This window comes from Schistocerca cancellata, chromosome 6 (genome assembly GCF_023864275.1).
Source record: "Schistocerca cancellata isolate TAMUIC-IGC-003103 chromosome 6, iqSchCanc2.1, whole genome shotgun sequence".
Classification (NCBI taxonomy): domain Eukaryota; kingdom Metazoa; phylum Arthropoda; class Insecta; order Orthoptera; family Acrididae; genus Schistocerca; species Schistocerca cancellata.
In genome coordinates, this window is record NC_064631.1 from 77741799 (window position 1) to 77765379 (window position 23581).

Consider the following 23581-nt stretch of genomic DNA (forward strand, 5'->3'; position numbering starts at 1 on the left):
GCTCTGGACAACACATGACCACAAATTCTTTGCCTGCCAAAGATCGCAGTATAGCCAAGGTGGTCCACATGCTCAGTGTTAGTGTGCCAGCCTTCCACTCTGGGGGCTTGGGGGCAAATCTTCCGGGGTCTTCACACATCCATTTTAGTTTCATGATAAGACTTACTGGGAACAAACTCATCAACAGCTGATAGTTTGTGTTCAGAAAGTCTTTTACAAATTGTGTTGGTCCTGAAAAGAGCTTTTTCGTAGCTAGGACATTGTTTACTTAAAGCAGGTGCTCAAACGTGCAGCCCTCTGACGCGACACAAGCTTGGTGACATCGAATGGTGTTTTGCCAAACTCTTTCAAAGATTTCTGGCATTGCCCTGATGTGATTGGTGGCATGTTGAACGTGATCCATTAAATCCTCTTTGTTTCTAGGTGGTTTGCTTCCGGTTGGGTGACCTATAAACTTGAAGGATCACCACAGGAAAAACTCCGGTGGCGTGAGGTCTGTTGATTGTGGGGGCCATGTCCTACGAGCACCTCTACCAATTACCTGGGCACTAAAGAGTTCATTTAAATATACATGCAAAGCACAACTGTTATGTATGGGCGCTCCATCATGCAGCAACCATATATGTAGCCATATGTCAAGGGGAACATTTTCCAGCAGGCCACTTAGAGCTTCTTGCGAAAAGTGGAGGTAATTTGCCCCAGTAAGTCAAGGAGGTCATCCACAATGCCTGCCCAAATGTTGAGCGAAAATCGTTCCTGGTATCTGTGGACATACATGGCTTGAGGATTTCCCCTTGCCCAGTAATGAACATTTCGAATATTGTAAAGGCCATCCCAATGGAAGGTGCACTCCTCAGTAAACAATACAATGGCGGGAAAGTCGGGATCTCATGCAACACATCGCAGGAACCACTGGCAAAACCCTAGTCTGTGTTCATAGTTCGCCACAGGATTAGGTCTTGGACAGGGTGAAAAGTCAATGGATGCTGGCCGTCATCCTTTAAAACCCCCCAGACTAACCAATGAGTGACCCCCATGTCGTGTCCAGCTGCTCGAGTACTTGTTGTAGGTGTTCCCTGAAGTGCTCGAGAACAGTCTCTTCAAATGGTGCATCCCATCATGTTCGAGGTCTTCCAGCATCACCATGATATTCCACTAATGAGCCTGTTTGCCAAGTCGCTGGTGAACTGCTGTAAATGTTTGTGGGTGTGGGTGGTGTCCTGCTGGGTACCATTCCTCATACAAATGTCGAGCTCCATGTGCATTACCATCGCCTAGTCCATAAACAAAAACCATATCTCATTATTCTTCAAACAAATACTGTTCCGCTATGCTTACTGTATGACTAAATCGCAGGTGATGTGTGAGTGCTCCAAAGTCAAGCTTACGTGTGAATGCCTCTGACGTGAGGTGGAGACAAACAACAAGAGCTATTTGACAAGAGCTCATATCACATTGGGGCAGTGACGGTGCAAGGGACATTTGTATGTGTGAACCGAAAACCATAGCGCTGCCCGTCAACCGACAAATGGCAACAGGGCAATCCCATGGCCAATCGGAGCATGTGGCGTCAGGCTTCCGTAGTTTAAATATGGTGTGTTGTCGACCTACACAACATTAGTAATTTTGGTTCCTACTGGCATCAGCTATCTAGGGTTAAAATTTCTTGACACAGTTTTCCTCCACCCTGTAGATCGTACACCTTACCTGTTCTACACATGGACAACACATTCAAATGGTTCAAATGGCTCTGAGCACTATGGGACTTAACATCTATGGTCATCAGTCCCCTAGAACTTAGAACTACTTAAACCTAACTAACCTAAGGACAGCACACAACACCCAGTCATCACGAGGCAGAGAAAATCCATGACCCCGCCGGGAATCGAACCCGGGACCCCGGGCGCAGGAAGCGAGAACGCTACCGCACGACCACGAGCTGCAGACACACCACGTTCACTGATACTACATGCACAATGTGTGTGTCTGACTAGCAGTCATTCCTTGCCAAATGACACTGCTATCTCATAGATGGGTTTGTATTGATAGCAGGTCATCGCCTGTATGGGTATATATTGATAGTAAGTTGGTAGTCATAATGTTCTGGCTGATCAGTGTATAGATTACAGACAAAAAGGAAAAAGTAAATAAACAAAAAATAATAAATGTCCACAGTATGCACTGTAGAGTGACAGGAAAACAAAACCTGTTAATGCATTTCGACAACTCCAGAAGTCTTCCCCTAACATGTGAAGAGTTATTTTCAGCTATATTTCAATGCTACATACGTTGTTGATTCTATCCATAGTGTTGTCACGTATGTGTCGCACAGCCATGAATGCCCACAAAAGGTCAAAATCAACACTCTGCAATTTGTAACTATCAAACGGGGCAGGAAAAGTAAAATAATGTCGAAAAACCTTTTAAATCAGAGGTGTGAAAATGATGCTGCTTCTCAACAGACATAATCATTAAATGAAAACTTAAATAGACCCAAAAGAAGAAAATAAGCAAAGACCATTTCGGGAAATAACTGTTAAAGGCTTTGCAAACACAAACATTCCAGTTACAAACCCCAAAATCACCATTTCTTTCTTTTCAATCAGTTTCATAGCTCTCCAGGAACGTAACATAACAACCATTACATTTTTACATATAATCATCTGTAAATAAAAAGATATGAATTTTGTCTAAAAATACGCAATTTCCCAAAAACAGATGCGAATTTTGCCAAAAATAGCTGCAACATTTTCAGTTCCCTAGACTAACATCTGACTTGGCTACTGAAAGGCAGTAATCGCTCATAAACGAAATAGTATAACATTTATTGTTGGAGAACTGCTTCTGTAGACATCATTGCTGACACATGCCTATGAGGTGGCATTGTACTCTGAGGTTGACAGCTCATATCTTAGGGGTGGGAAAAATTTTCACAGCTAATATTTGAGTGGCAAGAAGAGTAAAGTTTCAGATGACCAGACTTGGTGCAAATGTCCTGGAATTTAACTCCAAAAGTCCCCATGACAATGCATGTAATGACAACATGTAACATTGCTGATGCTGATCTGTTTATTGAATGGGTCACTAAACCTGCCAGTTCCCTTGATGCTATTGGAGATGTATAGGCTGTGTGTCGGCACTGAATTTCAACCTCTCTCTTTTCTCATCATACAACACAACCACAATACCACCCTCTACACTCAACAGACACACTGAAGACACAACTCTCTCTCAGTGTGGAAAGGTGCCAGTCTGCAACAAGGAAAATGTGTCTTCCCAACTAGGCTCAGGTCTCCCTCTGCTAACAACGCCATATGGCTCTCTCTTTCTAACTGACTGCACACAGATTTAAAAACTAACTTCTTACCCATGGCTACATCCATCTAAGCATCTTATTCTCTGCTGTTTTATACCATGCAACTCCCGGGCAGATGTTTACTCTATCTCAGGTAGTCTGCTGTGTGGCATGATCTTTGATGTGAAACAGCCTGAAAAACTGTTGCCTTGCTGCGGCGTCATTCTTGCAGCCTGGTTCATACACTAACTGACTTGTGTACTCCTAGTCAATTAAGTGCGGAAGAGAAATATCAACAGGTCATTTCCAAACTTTACATATGGCACACCACCTTGTTTCCATGCCCACCCCTGTTTTCATATGAGTATCTTACTCCCATAACATTTTTAAACAAATAGTCACATATGTACAAAATTTGGTTGAAATTGTTCCAGGGCTTCGAGAATAATGCTTTTATGCCAACCTTTCTCACCCCCATCCTCACACACAGTAATTTGTTTTCAAACAGCAACTGATAAGTGTGCCAAGTTTGGAAGACATTGTTTCACAGAGATGGCTGATATGTTATTGTCTATGCACACCCAGCCCCTTCCTAGCAAAGGGGTGCAACACCATCAGGACTGCCACAAATCACCATAGTGACCCCTATTGAATATTTTTTTATATTTTGTCATGGCTTCTCATCCCTGGAGGTACTACGGGTATAATTCCCACATAGTATTACCATACAAATAATTACACAAATAATGAGTCAGTTACATACAAAATTTGGTTGAAATAGCTCCTGGCTTTCCTGAGTTATGCTCCTATATCTCACTCTTTCCACCCCACACCCCACTCTAAGGGAAGCAGGTGACTCTTACACCCACAATGTTTCTCTCCACAAAGTAAGGATAATGAATACTAACTGTTGTTGAAATTGATCCAGTAGTTTAGGAGATGTTTAACATACATACAAATATTTTTATACTACACTAGCTTTTTACTTATGGCTATGCCTACGTCCAAATATGTCTGAGTCTCCATTGTTTCATCGAATTAATAAGGAAAAATTTAAATCTCTTCCCTAATCTACTTTTTCCCTTCTCTTTCTCACTCCCTTTTTCACACTCTGTCCTTCTTCCTCTTCACATGCTCTCCTTCTTACATCTGCCTCCTTACACACTTTTTCCTTTCCCACCTGCCCAGTAGACCTCCTCATCTTTCATGTCTCTTCTACGCCTCCTGCTCTTCACCTCTCTCTCTGTCTATCCCGTCCTCCCCCTATCCTGTGCATCACCTCCTCCCCCTCTCTTTGTCCATCTCCACCTCCCCTCTCCCTGTCCATCTTCATCTCCTCCTTTCTCTGGTCATTTTCCCCTTCCCCATGTTTCTGGTCTCTCTTCCTCCCCCTTACCTCTGTACCCACCTCCTATGTCATCAACATCCCAATGAGAGCCACAGTATTTCTTCATAGACCATAAATGGTGTGTGTATAAGCTCGTTTGAAATCAATTCAGTGGTTTAGGAGATGTGGAATACACACACACACACACACACACACACACACACACACACAGCCACTACAAGTTCAGTGCTTGATTTGTGATTATATAAGCCGGTACCCTGTACTGATGAAAAGGAATCAGATCCGCACATTTTATGATGTGGTACGAAACAATTTTTTTTTTATGTGTACAAATATTGTATTTTAACTTTTTAAAATGCTCAGAAAAGCATAAAAATAACATTTTAATAAGTCTAAATTTTGAAAACAGCCACCACAAGGTCACAGTACCAGAACCTCTGTTTTTCCAAATCAAGCACTGACTAAAACCATTACTTAACTGAATAATATCCCCTTTCACATTTTATGACATAGTCAGCTGTGACAGAAACTTTTATCTGTCTTTCTATAGAACTGTCAATGGACGACTTGGCAGCACAGGCGTTTGTCTTCTTCATTGCGGGGTTCGAGACATCGTCAACGGCAACAAGCTTTACTCTGCACGAACTGGCGCTCAACCCAGACGTACAGAGCAAACTACATGATGAAATTGACACCGTGCTGAAGGAAAACAATGGTGAAATTTCCTACGACACCATCGGCAAAATGACTTACCTCGACAAGGTGGTATCCGGTAAGGAAAATCAATCTTCAATTTGAATTCCACTTTTAAGTAAATGTATTACACTCTATTCGGATATGTTACAGCAGAACCTCCCAGCCCAGGTTTCCATAGTGATTAGCATATTGTGCATACCTTCTTCATCATGTACTGTCATTATACAAGTCAGAATGAGTGGCAGAGTTCACCCACGCGCTTATACAGTGATGAAGGAAGGAAGGAAGAAATGTCACAAATTGAGTCCTCAGAAATTGAACATTAACTCGGACTGCAATTATGAAAGAGAGGGTTCACTTTTAGCCTTCATTTGAGGTGCCATACTGGCCTCAAACTAAACAGATTCAGAGAAATAATAGAACCCATTTCGAAAAACTGTTTAAAGTTTCGAATCTACAGCCTATTTACTGTAAACCAACTATTGATTGTGATTCAGACTGGGAGCATATGTATCTGTCCTGCACCCATACAAGAAAAACATCTAAAGAATCTGCCAAATATTGCTTAAAATGACATTCACAACTCACTTACAAATCCATAAATCTGGGAATTTTGCTTACCGTACAAACATTTGAATTTTGTCTCTGCCCACTGATTGACATTACTCAGTACTAAATCCCCACCATTTTCTTGAAATTTGGCACTGGTGTACTGTTGGTATAAACGTAGAAAAATATAAAATTTTACTGAGATATATCAACTCATTTCTGAATTAAAGAGCTGCAAAACTATCATAAATGGTTCCAAAAATGGGGAATGGCAATTTCTAGAATTGCTGTAGAAGCTACAGACCTGGGATACATACCATTTTACAGAATTTTTCACACCTTTTCACATGGTATACAATAATACATAAAGCAAATTTAAAATTTTATTTTTTTTTTCCAAAAATTTCCCAGTTTATTCCATGAGTAGCTTGTACTGTTGTAAATTACATATGTTTCTAGGAGACTTTCCTGAAATCTATGCCTTTTGCTAGACCCATCCAGTCCTTTTCCTTCACTCCTCTTCCTTCCCCTTGAGCCCTTCTGCTGGAAAAAGGAGCCACTGGCTCCAGGGGCTTCCATAATTATGCCGCTACCGATTAGTGAGTAGATTTTTTATCTGTCCAATTACATTATAGTGTCAAAAATTGTTTGATTTTGTTGTTGTAAAACCTATTTTTGTTAGAAATGTTTTTGAAAAAGATTGTTTTCATAGGAACACTCTCTTTTTCAGTTGCAATAACTCAGGATTCAACATGTTTCAGCAAGAATTGATGGATGCAGATGGTGGGTCTTGGGCATGGCTACCATAATGTGCTGAAATTATAAAATGACAAAAATAACGATGGTTATAACAAGGGTTATTTCTGTAATGAATTCTGCAGTTAGAAGAAATGATCTTACATTTGTGGAATATTTCAGCTCCACATTTTGCTCTCATTCAGAGCATCAAGAATATTCTACTGAATGAATTACTATTGACCTCCAAAACACTCAATGGTTGACTGTAGACAATGATAAAGATAAACAAAGACCACCCGGACTTGTCAGAGGCCATTAATAAGCCTGTCTCACAAACATGACACTAGCAATTAAGGGTTATACAGCAAATGCTAACCCCACTATATTGTCTCACTGCAATTAGCCATGCAAAGCTACAATGACTAAATGAGAGATTTAGCAGAATCATGGGAAATCAATTCTAGAAGTTTGTGTGGATTTTGAAGTGAATAAAAGCTCTGTTCTCCACATTCCTGTGGACAGTTTAAAGTAGTTCCTCTTTCTCCCCTTCAGACGCCTACACTTGAGCTATAGGTTTTTTTTCTGGCAGACAATCACCTCTACACACAACACTGGTCTTGATTACAAGTAGCCAATCTGAGTTCCATTTGTTGACTTTCAACTGAATGAATGATGACATATTGTTATGTATGTGCTTGGTCATCTGGCACTGTGGAAGCAATGACCTTCCCTCCCCTGAAGAGATATTCACTGCTACTCAGGAACGGAATGTTACGAGGCGGCCTAGTCACCAACCAGGTGAAATGCTTTCTGAATCTCTATTTCATGATCCCAACAGGAAATTAACTGGCTGTTTACTAAAACTGCAAGCAGTTGCCAGTCAGATCCATCACTTACATACAACCATGAGGGTTTTGTTCCAGACTATGACTACAGCTGCATGCCAGCACAGTAGTAAATAAGGGGGTGCAAGAACAGCAGCTGCAACAACCTAGCATAATATGTTCTAGACATGAGGAAACCAATACAGTCGTGTTGTTACCCAAACAATTAGGCTAATCCAGAAAGAGATCATACTGGCTAAATGTATAACAGGTACTGCAGTATGATTCATGGGAACTGTTACCAGGAAATTAATCATAAATTGAAAATAGTATCTACCATTATTGCTAGCTAGGTATTTAGCACAACAATCATTGTTTCAAGCCATAGTCTACATCTAACATGAACACTTGAACACACTGCAAATCTAATTGATATGATCAAAGTATTGGTAAGTTGTTGGAAAGAGCAAGTGTGGGCATACTAAAAATGAGATTTGACATGAAGAAGTGACCTACAGACAGGTTATTTACCTGGCTTGGCTGTAAATTCTGTAGAATAGGCAGCAGCATCTGGTGTTGCACCAGCTACGGTGGCAGTGAAATACAAATAAAATCATGATGTGGTTGTTAAAACGAACATTGCTTAATCTGCATAGGAACACCTGATTTCCTCTGCTTGCAACACTTGCTAAACATATGAATCAGTCTGTACCAGAAAGCAGACCAAAGTGGATGCCCTAGGGTGAAACTACTTTTACTAATGATATCTTTGTCCTATAAAAGAAGACTTGTCTCCACCAAAATCTAATTCAAACAAAGTGCAGGCACAGAATGAGAGTGAGGTGAGGTGTACTCATATTTTTATTAGCTTTCTATATGAAAGAACTACCTAAGTTGGGTATACAGCCTCCTTGGATCTAAACTTATTAGTATATCAAAATTTAATTCATATAACTGCTCCCTTTTAATCTTTATTAATTAAATGGTCCTATTATTTAAGGGAATGCTCTCGATTTTTGTCCTCTGATACAGTTCATCATAATTTTATCATATCAAATTATCATTTTGCTCTCCTTTAAATATTTTTTTTTTCTTTTCTGTTCCAGAGTCTCTCAGGAAATATCCACCAGTACCATTTCTGAACAGAGAATGCAACCAAGACTACAAGATTCCTGACAGTGATGTCATTCTGGAAAAAGGAACTCCAGTAGCGCTGTCTGTGCTGGGCCTACACTATGAACCCAAATATTTCCCTGACCCTGATCGTTTTGATCCTGAGAGGTTCTCTGAAGAAGCCAAAGCTAGGCGACACCCCTATGTCTACCTGCCTTTTGGAGAGGGACCACGCATTTGCATTGGTAAGTAGTAAAGATAAGAAACTCTGTGAGTGTAAGTCTGATGTTGAGGCCTGCACACATTACAAATCAAGGCCACTACTTCCTTTCTTTCTACTACATTCTATGAGTCTGATGAGTCTAAGAACAGTGGCACTGTGGTTGCTTCCTACCTATTCAGTCATTCTCTCTCACTAAATTGTGCAGGAGTGTAAGGCTAGTTGTAAAGTTCAGTGTACAATCTTGGTGTCATAAAGTAGCACTATCAGGGCAAAAATAACCAGTTATCAGGATCAGAAAGGTCTAAAGAAAGCCGTGTTTTGTGAAACTGTGGAGGGTGTGAGACATAAATGGAGTGATGCAGTGTATACGACTGCAAATATTCTCCATATCAGGAAAATGCTCTAGTCCATGCTTCAAATGGAAAACACACAAAGTTTTTCATTGCAAACAAAATGGTTGTGTCCTTATATATTCCACCTCCACCATGTATAAAAATGTGATCTGTCAAAAGAATACATGACTCAGAGCAGAACTACTGTTGTTGCAGCCAAAAACAAACTACTCATGATTCTTTTGGTCATGGCATCTTGTATTTATGAGCTGGTAGTGTGTTGTACTGATTATCATTCATTTTTGTAACTTTTTCAATGAGGACTGCAAGTTTATTTTAATGCTTAACCACCATTTAGAGAATATGTTTGTACGCAGATGTTCGTAAATGTATAATATACATACACACACACACACACACACACACACACACACACACACACACACACACACACACAAAATAATACCCATAAATACACATACATATATAAATTTAATATGTTGTTGTTGTGGTCTTCAGTCCTGAGACTGGTTTGATGCAGCTCTCCATGCTACTCTATCCTGTGCAAGCTTCTTCATCTCCCAGTACCTACTGCAACCTACATCCTTCTGAATCTGCTTGATGTATTCATCTCTTGGTCTCCCCCTACCATTTTTACCCTCTACGCTGCCCTCCAATACTAAACTGGTGATCCCTTGATGCCTCAGAACATGACCTACCAACCGATCCCTTCTTCTAGTCAAGTTGTGCCACTAACTTCTCTTCTCCCCAATCCTATTCAACACCTCCTCATTAGTTATGTGATCTACCCATCTAATCTTCAGCATTCTTTTGTAGCACCACATTTCAAAAGCTTCTATTCTCTTCTTGTCTAAACTATTTATCGTCCATGTTTCACTTCCATACATGGCTACACTCCATACAAATACTTTCAGAAAGGACTTCCTGACATTTAAATCAATACTCAATGTTAACAAATTTCTCTTCTTCAGAAACTCTTTCCTTGCCATTGCCAGTCTACATTTTATATCCTCTCTACTTCAACCACCATCAGTTATTTTGCTCCCCAAATAGCAAAACTCCTTTACTACTTTAAGTGTCTCATTTCCTAATCTAATACCCTCAGCATCACCTGACTTAATTCGACTACATTCCATTATCCTCGTTTTGCTTTTGTTGATTTTCATCTTATATCCTCCTTTCAAGACACTATCCATTCCGTTCAACTGCTTTTCCCAGTCCTTTGCTGTCTCTAACAGAATTACAATGTCATCAGTGAACCTCAAAGTTTTTGTTTCTTCTCCATGGATTTTAATACCTACTCTGAATTTTTCTTTTGTTTCCGTCACTGCTTGCTCAGTATACAGATTGAATAACATCACGGAGAGGCTACAACCCCGTCTCACGCCCTTCCCAACCACTGCTTCCCTTTAATGCCCCTCAACTCTTATAACTGCCATTTGGTTTCTATACAAATTGTAAATAGCCTTTCGCTCCCTGTATTTTACCCCTGCCACCTTCAGAATTTGGAAGAGAGTATTCCAGTCAACATTGTCAAAAGCTTTCTCTATGTCTACAAATGCTAGAAATGTAGGTTTGCCTTTCCTTAATCTAGCTTCTAAGATAAGTCATAGGGTCAGTATTGCCTCACGTGTTCCAATATTTCTATGGAATCCAAACTGATCTTCCCCTAGGTAGGCTTCTACTAGTTTTTCCATTCGTCTGTAAGGAATTTGCATTAGTATTTTGCAGCCGTGACTTATTAAACTGATAGTTTGGTAATTTTCACACCTGTCAACACCTGCTTTCTTTGGGATTTGAATTATTATATTCTTTAATATACATATATGCATTGGTGGAACAGAACGTGAAAAAGGACATTTTGTCTGAGAAGTACAATTTTCAGTACAAGCAAAAAGTTTGATAATGTTTAAAACATCTATTTTCATTTTTTGTATAGTACAGTAATTTACATCATTCTGTCCAATTTGAAACTTGTTTGAATCCAATAGAACTCAATAATACAATTAAAAGCAATCAACATTAGTCTTCTGAAAACAGACCTCTCATCATTATGGAGAAAAAACATTGGCCTGACAAAAAGCCTCTTTTCTAAATCTTCAGCTGCATATGCAGTGCTTCACAGAATAGCACCTCCTTAATTTTAGAAGCATTTTAAGGACTTCAAATTAGCTTTGTGTAAAAGAAGAGCATTTTGTGAGTAAAACAACACCAAACAAGAGAAGTGGTCCATTTTTATATGAGAATTGTAAATGCCTACAAATGCTACCAGTTTGCAGTTGACAGACCTAAAGCAACAGCTGACAGTTGTCATTACTGCAGTGATGTAAGCCTACACCTACAACTCATGTTAACCCTGCTGGTTCCGCTGGAAATGAAAATGGTGAAGTTGCTGTGAACAGATGTTGTTCCAGTGGTTGTCAGCCTGAAGACTGATTTGATGCAGCTCTCCATACTACTCTATTCTGTGTGAGTCCTTCATCTCTGAATATTCTGAATCTGCATAATGTATTCATCTCATGTTCTCCCCCTATGATTTTTACCCTCCATGCTTCCCTCCAATACTAAATTGGTGGTGATCCCTTGATGTCTCGGAATGAGTCCTATCAATCAGTCCCTTTCTCTAGTCAGGTTGTTCCACAAATTTCTTTTCTCTCCAATTCCATGCTGTACCTCCTCTTAGTTGCATGATCAACCCAACTTACCTTCAACATTCTTCTCACCACATTTCAAAAGGCTCTGTTCTCTTCTTGTGTTCATTTTGTGTGTGTGTGTGTGTGTGTGTGTGTGTGTTAACAAATTTCTCTTCTTCAGAAATACTTTGCTTGTCATAACCATACCAGTTCTCTCTACTTTGGACAGCATCAGTTATTTAACTGCCCAAAGATCAAAATTCTTCTACTACTTTAAGTGCCTTGTTTCCTAGTCACATGGTTTAATTTGACTACATTGCGTTAACCTTGTTTTGGTTTTGTTTACGTTCATCTTACATCCCCCTTTCAAGACACTGCCTATTCCATTCAACTGTTCCTCCAAGTCTTTTGTTGTCTATTGCAAAATTACAATGCCAATTGAGACCTCAAAGTTTTTAGTTTTTCTTCCTAGACTTTAATTCCTACTCCCAATTTTTCTTTGGTTTCCTTTACTATTCATTCGGTGTACAGGTTGAATAACACTGGGGATAGGCTACAGCCATGTCTGACTCCATTCTCAACCACTGGTTTCTTTTCATGCCTTTCAACTCTTATAACTGCAATCTGGTTTCTGCAGAAATTGTACATAGAGTTTCGCTCCCTGTATTTTACCCCAGCCATCTTCAGAATTTCAAAGAGAGTATTCCAGTCAACATTGTTGAAAGCTTTCTCCAAGTGTACAAATGATATATGTGTAGGTTTGCTTTCCATAAACTATCTTCTAAGAGAATTCTTAGGGTCAGTATTGTCTTGCATATACCCAAATTGATCTTCCCCAAGATCAGCTTCTACCAGTGTCCCCATTCTTCTATAAAGAATTAATGTTAGCATTTTGTAACTATGGCCTATTAAACTGATAGTGTGGTAATATTCACACCTGTCAGCACCTGATTTCTTTGGAATTGGAATTATTATATTCTTCTTGAAGTCTTAAGGTATGTTGCTTGTCTTATATCTCTAGCCATTCCTGCTTAGCCATTTTGCACTTCCTGTTAATCTCATTTCTTAGACGTTTGTAATTCCTTTTGCCTGCTTCATGTACTGCATTTTTATATTTTCTCAACTCATCAATTAAATTCAATACATCTTGTGTTTCCCAACAAGGAGAATTCACTGAATTCAAAGAACAACTAAAATTTTATCTTCTGGATAACCACTCCTATTCTTTAGAGGAATTTTTTGGCAGTGTGTGACACTTTGTGTTGCGTTTGATTTTACGCATTACTCTGCAAACTTAATCTGAAGCACTGGTTTACAACTTCTTGATAGAGTGCCATATGTATCAATTAGACTGTAATCCTCCTATTTTGTTTATATGACTATTATTACTACAGTCATCTGGCTTATAACTGTAGCAGTTGGACCTGACTTTTCTTGTACCTGTCTATGCGTGATTGAGATTGTAAGCTGTATGAATTATGACCATTTACAAATGGTTATTACTGAAATCATCTGACATGTTCTACATCCTAGTGATATATTTGTGTGATGGATCTATGGAAACTAAAAATAAATAAACTAGGTAAATAGATGATAAGGGATCTCAACTCAATCTATTCTGCATGACAGAGCTTGGTGATATGCAACATATGTAAAGCCTTAGTTGCTTTATATTCTTGGAGGTATGTATTGTCTATGCAACCAACTAAAGGCAGTTTGTTTGTTGCCATATGTGTAAAAAAGGAAACATGTATTACAGACCACTGATGATTCTTCCCAAATAAATGAAGCAAAAGGCATATGACAATAAATAAACTACCGTTAATTGGTTGCATAGATGGTACATACCTCCCAAGAGTTAATGTGTCTTCTTTAAAGTAAGTAGCAATCCATATTTTGCTATATTGCTGATACTCCTACCTAGAGTTTGAAAACTTACCTACCTTCTTCTACATAAAACTGTCATGGCAGGCATGTTTTCTGATCCTTTGCTTCAAGTCTGACGATGGAAGGTTAGTTGCATAGGCCAGTAGTGGATCAGCCCACTACCAGAGAACTGGTATCTGACCTCACTTCACACTCTATTAGTCTTTAGCACTCTTGTAATGGCATCTGTCACAGCACATACCTGAAGCCATATTCTGCAGCCACTGAAGACATGTAGCTGGACTGTACGTGGCATATTTCACCGACATTTCTCAATTAACATGAGTATAGTTTCTCAATTCACTGAGAAACCTCTGATACACATATTACATTGTTGGTTGGGCATATTAATGTTGAGGTCATGATATTGACCTGTTGCCCCACAATTGTCACCTGCATTTCTTCAAATGAAGCGACATTTTTGTTTGTTACTCAGGCTCAAAACACTTGGAAATTGAAAGTTGATAGCCCTGGTCTCTGTGCTGTGGGAGTTGATATTGTCATTAAAAGAAACACTAGAAGTTTGGAGTCTCCTGCAATAGCATATTGAACAAGACCTATCTGAAATATATATATACTAGTAAAGGGAGATTTTGATGACATGATAAAGAGAGGCATTGTCTCCCTGATGAAGGGATGCAGTATATGTTGATTCAGCATAACATGATCATGCTTCATACTTAAGATTTCTATACATGTTTCAGGTATGAGGATGGGCCTGCTGCAAACCAAAGTTGGTCTTGTGAACTTACTGTCAAAGTACAGTGTGCAGCCTACGCAGAAGACAGTAGCAAAACTTGATTTCCATCCTAGGTCCTCAATCCTCATGACCAAAAGTGGAATCCACCTTCAGTTTGTAAAGCGTTCCTAGGAGTACAACACTGAAGAACAATATCATGTCCAAATTCACCCATTTTAGTGTTGTTTATATGTAAGCACTATGATTCATAGATAGTCCTTACACAGTGGCTTTACTATATGGAAGACTATTGTGCACAGTTGAGTTGCCCCCAATCTTCAGTATTGTACTTTTAACAGCACATATTATGTTTATGTACTTAATATAAATAAACACAGTTTCTTTATTTCAGTCATAACTACTTATTTAATTAAAGAAAATTATTATTGCAACTGTTCTTTGTAAGATTACAAAAAAGGGCAATCACAGCAGCCACTATCAGGTGCTGCCATTGAATAGCAACTTTAAACAACTGTCTCCTGGTTGACTGTCCTATCTGACAGATACTGACAGCAGTGCTTTCTCTTTTGTTTTCTCGATGTGATTAATTAATGGTGTGCTTCTGGGTGTTCTGATGAATTTTTCTCTCTTTTTGCTTAAAAGCATACCAATCAACAGTTGCAATGTTGAGGTGCTGCTATGGTATACAAATGGTACATCAGTTGAACACAGCTCTATGCTTTTGTAAAAGAACATTTTGCTGTAATTTTATGAGATAGATATTTACAGAAATGAAATTATTTGAATAATGGAGCTATTTGTTAAAAAAAACTATGGTGACAAAGCATGAAGTTAGTAGTCTGATAGTTCCAAGAATTAGTAATGTTTCTGATGTTCTCAATACCATTCATGTATGACTGTCATATTAATAATATTAAAAATATATTGATATGTTGTGTCTCATAATTTATTTCAAAAAATTTGCTGCTGCTTTCAAAATACATTTTACTGTGGAATGGCAAATGGTGTCTTTACCATCAGGGCCTATAGGATGAAATTACAACAAATAAACAAGCTTTATCATGGTTTGTGGACACAGCAGTGCTTGTAAACAGACAAAATCTGGCATGTGCCTGGATGACAGTGGAAAACTATGTAAAAATTACACTCAAGTCTGCCAGTGTACAATGTATCATGCAGATTCTACCTTCTCTTTCCTTCTCATTCCATCTGGTAATTCACCCTTGACAAGGGTTCTGGGTGACTTTTCTTAACACTCTCCACATCCTAAAACTCATCAGTCCTTTTCCTTCACTCCTCATCCTTCCCCTTCAACCCTTCCACCAGAAGAAGGAGCCACTGGCTCTGAAAATTAGCAAATTTCAGCACCTATTTATACATGAGTTCTCCTGTCATCACTGGATCATTAGATTGTTTATTGATCCAGTTGCTTATAGATTCTACTTTACAGTGATTCACCTTCTTGTATTGCAAGTTAGTGCATTTTGTATTTAGCAACATAAAGGGTAGGATCTTACACCACTTTCAAAATAAAACAATACATATAATTAAACATTCATTCATCAGATTACATCTTGTTATTGCAGAAGATTAGATTAAACTGAATACTTGTTTTCGAATAACATATAACATTTTCAACCTTGGACGGAGGAAGTCATCTAATATTTTGGCATGGTGATCACTAATTAATGTTACTCACTGCCATAGAAACCTCCAAAAACATATAGCTCAATGATGCCAAAATGAAGCCATGCAGCCCCACACAGTCATACATCCACAGTGCATGAGTTTCTTATGCAGTTGACAAGGTTTACCTTCTGTGTGGTTCTTGACGTTTTTGCATTTTACTGAATATTCTATGAGGTTTTGGGATTGCAGCCAGATCATGATGACTTCCTGCCAAAATATTTTGGCTCACAACCATTCAGCCATCTTCTCAGGTGTCCTTGGTGTCCAGTGGCAGACACCTGAAGATGGCTGAATGGTTGCAACCAAAGTATTGTGGCTGTCAGTGTGATCTGGCTGTGGATTACCTTCATTGAGTGGTGTCTAGCAACCATAATTCTGTTTATGTACACCATAATCTAGATTAAAATGAGCCTCACCCAACGTTAGAGTGTTTTTTCACATGTGTGGCTTGCCTTCAAAAAGTTCCAAGAAGCGCAAAGTGAAGGCTCATCAGGCAACTTTATTTTGTTTCTTTAGTGTCTGTACAACCCGCAATTTGCTTGAGCGAAACTGCATTTTATCATGTATTAAGTGAAACAGGGAATGATCTGATGCTGTTAGCAGCACCAAGTAATGTCTTATAGCAGAACAGTGAGGTCTTCAGATGAGTGCTTCATATGCTGCCCCTCCACTTCCTCCGCAGTCTGCTGCATCCTTTGCTGCCCTGGGATATTCTTTTCTGCACAAGATGCAGTAATCCTGAATTGTTGCACCAACCATACAATTATTTTTAATCATGTCTTTTCAACCTGAAATGGGGATTATAGAGTTGTTGAACAGTGAAGGGAGACTTGTAATTTTTTAAATACATCAATGGCAAATGCCTGATGTCCAGAATCCCACAAGCCCATAATCAAAAATGGCCATTATTCCTTATTATAGCAATGTATACTAATGTATTCTAGCAGACAAAACAGTAATGACATATTATGTGACTCAAATCTGCTATTCATTCTGTCTCACCATGTACTACTGATGTCCCTTTATCACCTAGACTCAAATGAACTTGTTGCAAGGTTTTTGTAACTCTTCAACATTGGAATAATATGTGAAATATTGAAATGAAATTTTAATTCTATTTGCTCTAAATCTTTTTGAAATTGCAGCTAATATCAATTTCATCAGATCCAACAATGTGGTAGAATTCTTACAGGGCAATGGAAGAGCAAGTGGACAGATGGTAATGCTTCCTGTTGAAAGTAAGATCCAGAATAACAGTTGAATGAAATGAAATTCCACTTGACATAGATTTGGGATTAAAGTAAAGTAAAGCAAAAGTGAAATATGTAAACAGGTGTAGAAATTAAAACAGTGATTGCACGGTAGCAGAAGAATTTAAATACCTGCATCAAGAAAAAAAGGTTGACATAAAAGGCAGAATAGAAGGAAAAAACCTGGTGACTGTTAGTGTGGCACTGAATTTAAAAGCTCATGAAGACAACTCCATTATGATCATGCATGATGAGGGTTAGTAAAAGTCAGAAGATCTCAAAATATAATATGTATGCTATGAAACAAGAACAAACCACAAAATTTGAGAGAAGAATACGAAATTTGTACAAAAAATTTAACTTTTATTACCAGATGTGATTAGCAGACCAGTAGATCCATGAATTTCAGAGCTTAGGTCACTCTAAAATCCACACCTTCTTCTCTGCCATAAGATCAATTGACAATACAAGGAGATATTGGGCTGCAAAGTCCCTTATTACTTAACATGATATTTGATCAAATTACATATTTGAAGCATTTCACTTGTCATGCTGCACAGAGCATATGGAAACGTGATGATGATGATGCTGTTTGGTTTGTGGGGCACTCAACTTTGGCTACCCCATGGGGCCCCAGCCTTTGCAGCATCTTTTCACTTCCATGTTGCATGTCTATCCTCTTGCTATTCGCCCCCCCCCCCCCCTTCCCCCCCTCGTACCTCGGGTTTGCATTGTCTGTAGCTGACATAAGAACAGTCCCACCACTGTTTTTCATTTTCATTCCCTTTTCCTTTCTTCGTTCACCTTCTCCTATCCTTCCTCCACATTGGCGTATGTGGCTCCTCTTTTCCTTCTTCATCCCTGTGCACTACTGAAGTCTGGCCCACGTGTCTGATGCATAACAGGTGACTGGGTAACACTTAATTCCCAGCCCCAGGTCGACAGGCAAGGTTCGCACGTACCCTCTGGTACAGAGCAGGCCCAGGGAGCTGCTACCTTCCCAAATTGCCAATTGGTCCCTCTGTCAGGTGTTCGGGGGGGTATGAACTGAGGTGTGAACGATCACCTAAGGTGGGTGCACCCCCTTGTGAAGGGGGCCCCAATGGGAAGGAGCACATCCTCGGAGGCACTGGCGGATTTCCTTGCAGTGAGCCAAGCATCTTCACAGTTAACATATACAAACTGTAAACAGAAAGAGGCTCACAATTCAAAGACCCTGCGAGCTGCATCATGGTTCCTCTTGGTTTCATGTATTGAAAATGGACAGTCTCTCACAAAAGTAAATCTGTTTATTATTCAAAAGGTGTTGATGCAATTGCCGGCCCTGTGAAATGTGGCTCTGGTTTATAGAATGGCATTTTGCTTTTGGGGACTACTTCTGACTCTCAAGCACAACCAATGCTTGCCTCTTTGCTTCGCCACAACTATCCTGTTTGTGTCAAAGCCCATAAAACTCTGAACTCTTCCCATTGTGTTATTTACACTAGGCTGCTTGATGGTCTCACTGAGGCCAAAATCCAAACATACCTCTCTGATCAGGGTGTCATTGCCATCCATCTGGTGATGAAAAAGGTAAATGCATCCTTAGTGCCCACACACTTCTTTTTCTCATCTTTGATAGAGTGGTGCTTCCATCCAAGATCAAAGCAGGCTATGAAGTTATCACAGTCCGACCGCACATTCCGAACCTAATGCACAGCTACCACTGTCATCGTTTCAACCACACTCGAATGTCTTGTCAGCACCTGGCCAAATGTGTAACCTGTGGTAGGAATGCATACAAGAGTGATCGTCTGCCTCCTTCTGCCTGCTGTAGCAACTGCAATGGCTACAATGCCACCACCTCTCGAGATTTACCCATGTATCCCAATGAGGGAGCTCTGCAGGAGATCTGGGTAAAGAAAAAAGTTCCTTATTCGGTCACTCGAAAGTTCTTCACTAGTCAGAAACCCTGCGTTCTACCATCTGGCACTTATAGTACTGTTCTTGTTACATCTCACTCCCTGAAGGACACGGCCATGCAGACATGCAACCTCAAATTCAGCTCTGACATCGTGAAATCGTGCAATGTCATGAAAGCATCACTGTCCCCTCATCCAGCTGTGCAACAAGACATCAAACCCGGCAAGCCAGAAAGGACAGAAGAACTACTCCCGTAAGGACTTCCTGCATCCCTCCAGCCAGCCAACACCTGAGTCTTCCTCTGTTAACCAGAAAGGCTCAAAGAAGTCCAACAAAGGCAAAAGGCCTTCTTCTCCTTCACTGACTCGAAGATCCTCTTCGATGGTGTCACTATGTGATACCTTTGCCTGGCTGGCCTCCGTGTCGCCAGTGCATACCACCAACCATTTTTCTGTGTTGAAATCCGCAAGCCAACAGCACAAGAAAGCCAACACTTCTGTGGACCTCATGGCGCAGTATCCTCCTTCCTCTGTGCCCTGTAGCAGCGAGTCTTCGCAAACTGGCTCTCGGCAGCCCCCAAGGTGACACCCCTTCATGTTTTCCTCATCATGACTCTCCTCCAATGGAACGTTCATGACCTTTGATCCAACAAAGAGGATTTATGGTTACTTTTAGAATAGCAGCATCCACTTGTACTCTGCCTTCGGGAAACAAAGTTGCATCCTCACAACCACTTTGAGCTTTTGCACTTGTTTCCAGTTCATTTTGACCTTCTCCTCAAGGTTGACATTCCATCTCCTGGGGGAGTCATGCTGCTTATATAGAATGATGTTCATAGCAACCCATCTCCTTAACTACCCATCTTCAAGTTGTTGTAGTTCGCATTTTCCTTCCTCACTTGACCTTTTCCCTTTGTACCATTTATAGCCCTCCATCATTTGATGTAAACAGGGCAGACTTTCTCCAGTTTACTGGGTAGCTACCTCAACCATTTATGCTGCTCGGTGACTTTAAAGTGCACAATCCCCTTTGGAGTTCTCCCAGAACCTGTCAGAGAGGCTCCCTCTTGGCTGACTTTCTTAATCAACTTACCCTCTTCTGCCTTAACACTGGAGCAACCACGCTCCTTTCTGACTCCTCCCACATCTATTCCCATTTTGACCTACCTTCTGCACTGTGCCCCAGCTTGCCCATTGTCTCAAGTGGTCCATTATTTCTGACACCTACTCAAGGAACCATTTCCCATGTGCTACCCATTTGCTGACTCCTACCCCACCAGCATACACACCAAAATGACAGCTCACTAAGGCCAACTGATGGCTTTACTCCTCCCTGGTGACCATCAATGAACAGCATCTCCCCAATTGTGATGAAGAGGTAGAATATCTTACAAATGTTATCCTTAACACCACAGAACGTTCCATTCCTTGCAATTCCTTTCTATCACGCTAGGTCTCAGCCCCTTGGTGGACTGAGGCATGCCACGGTGAAATTTGTGAGTGGAGACACGCTCTCCACATTTTTAATAGTCATTATACAATGGTAAACTGCATTAATTATAAACAGATGCATGCACACTGTCGTCATGTTATTTGGGATGGCAAAAAGCTAGCTGGATTTCATTCACTAGTTCTTTTAACAGTTCCACCCCCTCCTCTGTTGCGTGGGCCAACCTCCAAAGCTCTCTGGGATCAAGATCCAGTCCCCAGCTCCCATCCTGACAGTGGCTGATGATGTCAATGTGGACCATATTGCTATCTTCAGCACCTTGGGCAGCCAAATTGCGGAAATTTTAAGCTCTTCCCACTTTCACCCTGCCTTCCTCCATCAGAAATAAGTGAAGGAGGCTCAAGCGATACCCTTCTCATCAGAATCGTGATTGCTACAATGCCGCCTTTACTATGAGGGAGCTAGATCATGTTCTCACTTCATCCCAATTCTCTGCTCCAGGGCCAGATGCTGTTCTCATTCAGATGTTGCAGCACCTTTCTCTAGTGTGCAAGCACTTTCTGCTTAATATGTACAACCACATCTGAGCAGAGGGCACTTTTCCCAGACGCTGGCATGAAGCCACTGTCACACCCATACCTAAGCCCGGTAAGGACAAACACCTTCCTTCTAGCTACTGCCCCATCTCTCTCACCAGCTGTGTTTGCAAAGTGATGGCACATATGATTCATGCCTGGCTGGTATGGTAGCTCAAGTTTCACAATTTACTAACCACGGCACAGTGTGGGTTTTGAGGGCACCATTCTGCAGTTGACCATCTCATCGCTTTGTCCGCCCGTGTCATGAATGATTTTCTGCTGAAATCCCAGATTGTGGACATGTTTTTCAATTTGGAGAAAGCCTACGACTGCTGCTGGATGACTGGTATCCTCTGTACTGTCCACACATGAGCTTCTGTGGCTGCATGCCTCGTTTCCTTGAGCAACTTTTAAGCGACCAAGTTTTCAAGGTCCATGTGGGTTCTGCCTGCTGTTTGCATGAATTTCTGGTGAGGCAATTGGTTTCTCCCACCATCTTTACATCTCGGGCCTATTGCTCTTACATTCATTGAAACTATGAAATTCCTGGGCTCATGCTCGATAGGAAACTCTATTGGTCCTCCCATGTGTCTTACCTGGCAGACTGCTGTACATGGTCCCTCAATGTCCTACATGTCCTCAATGGTACTTTCCAGGGTGCAGATTGAACGATTCTCCTCTATTTGTACAGGTCCCTTGCCTGTTTGAGACTAGACTACAGGTGCTTTGTTTATGCATATGCACATCTGATCCTCTTACGCCACCTCAATACTGTCCACCATTGTGGCATCTGTTTGGCCACTGGTGCCTGTTACCTAGCCTGGTTGAGAGTCGGTATGCAGAAACTGCTGAACTACCACTGGCCTACTGCCATGACTTTCTTCTCAGCTGGTATGCATCCCATTTGTCTGTCATGCATAGCCACCCATCCTATGTCCCCTTCTTTGATGACTCTGATCACCAGTATGGGGCACATCCCTCTTCTCTGTTACCTCCTGGAGTTCATTTTCGGCTCTTGCTCTGGCAGCTTAACATCACACTACATATCCGCCCCCGGTAGCCAAGTGGAAGACCACGAGGCATATATTTGCACGGTTAACCTTGGTGTAGACAGAGGGGTAATTGGAAGATGAACGTCTCCCACCTGCAAGATACAGAATGCCAACACATGGTGGAGGACACGTGGCATGGCTGCCTCCGTCAACAAAATTCTTTCAGTTCCGTCCTGCAGTGGTGGATCAAGTGCGCGAAGCCAGCTTTACAGAGGATGTTAATAGGTTACGGGAAGGAGGTTTCTCAATGGCAGCGCATGACCACTGAGTTTTACTTTACGGCTCTCTGGGAACTGTTAGCTCAACCACCTACACCAGAACGCCAGACGGCCGTCCTCCGAGTTAAGGCGAAGCTGGTACAACTTGCGATGCAGAGGATGGCAGGTACGATGATACGCATGAGGTCGCAGGATTTCCTGCCCAACAATGTTCCCTCAATGCATTATGTGATAAAGGAAATACGAAGAAGACGCAGGAGTTTAATACATGAGATCGATCTCGGCGATGGCCGTCATTTTACAACACAAAGGGACATAGCACAGGCGTTCACGGATCATTTTCGCAGATTCTATGCGAGCAACAGGGAGGGTCAGAGGGACCTGGGAAACGTCCTGGAAGAGATCCCAGGCACGATGAGTGTGAATGGGGAAGCGGACGGGTTATCTGAAATTACGTGTGAAGAGCTGGAGGAAGCGATTACACGAGGTGCGTGCAACAAGTCCCCAGGTCCAGACGGATTCCTGTTGGAATTTTACCGTGCCTTTGTGACCCTTATGACACCGATGTGGCTATGTATGTTTAATGAGCTTCTGCGGCAAGAAGTACTGGTTCACATTCAATTTACAGAAGGGCTCATGATACCGATACCGAATCCCCGTGGTGGCAAACGGCCCAGTGATTATCGCCCCTTGACTTTCCTTAATAGTGACTACAAGATCTTCATGCGCATCCTGGGAAGTCATATCAAAAAGTCGCTGGAGAATTGAATACATGCCGATCAGACTTATCTTGGCAGCATCAGTAATATCCACACAGCCTTGGGAGACTATCGTGACGTCGTCGCCCTCACGGCTGCATGCCACCTCCGGGGGGCAATGGTTGCAGTAGATTTTGATCATCCTTTTGATCATGTGGATCATGTGTACCTTGTGGCAGTGATGAACAGGATGGGTGTCTCACCATTATTGACCAGTGCTGTGATGCGTCTGTTGCACAGCGCCAGATCAGCGATGGTGGTCAACGGAGGGAGAACTGAGTATTTTA

The 23581-nt window shown here is 41.0% G+C and overlaps 1 protein-coding gene across 1 annotated transcript in view; it reads left to right on the forward strand.

The window, feature by feature from the left end:
- LOC126191270 (cytochrome P450 6k1-like) overlaps positions 1-15328 on the forward strand; it is a 77273-nt gene extending 61945 nt beyond the window's left edge. The window contains exons 6-8 of the mRNA XM_049932078.1: positions 5194-5415; positions 8557-8808; positions 14403-15328. Coding sequence (XP_049788035.1) covers positions 5194-5415; positions 8557-8808; positions 14403-14569 — 641 coding nt within the window. The 3' untranslated portion in view covers positions 14570-15328. The remainder of the gene's footprint in view (positions 1-5193; positions 5416-8556; positions 8809-14402) is intronic.
- Positions 15329-23581: the final 8253 nt, after the last annotated feature.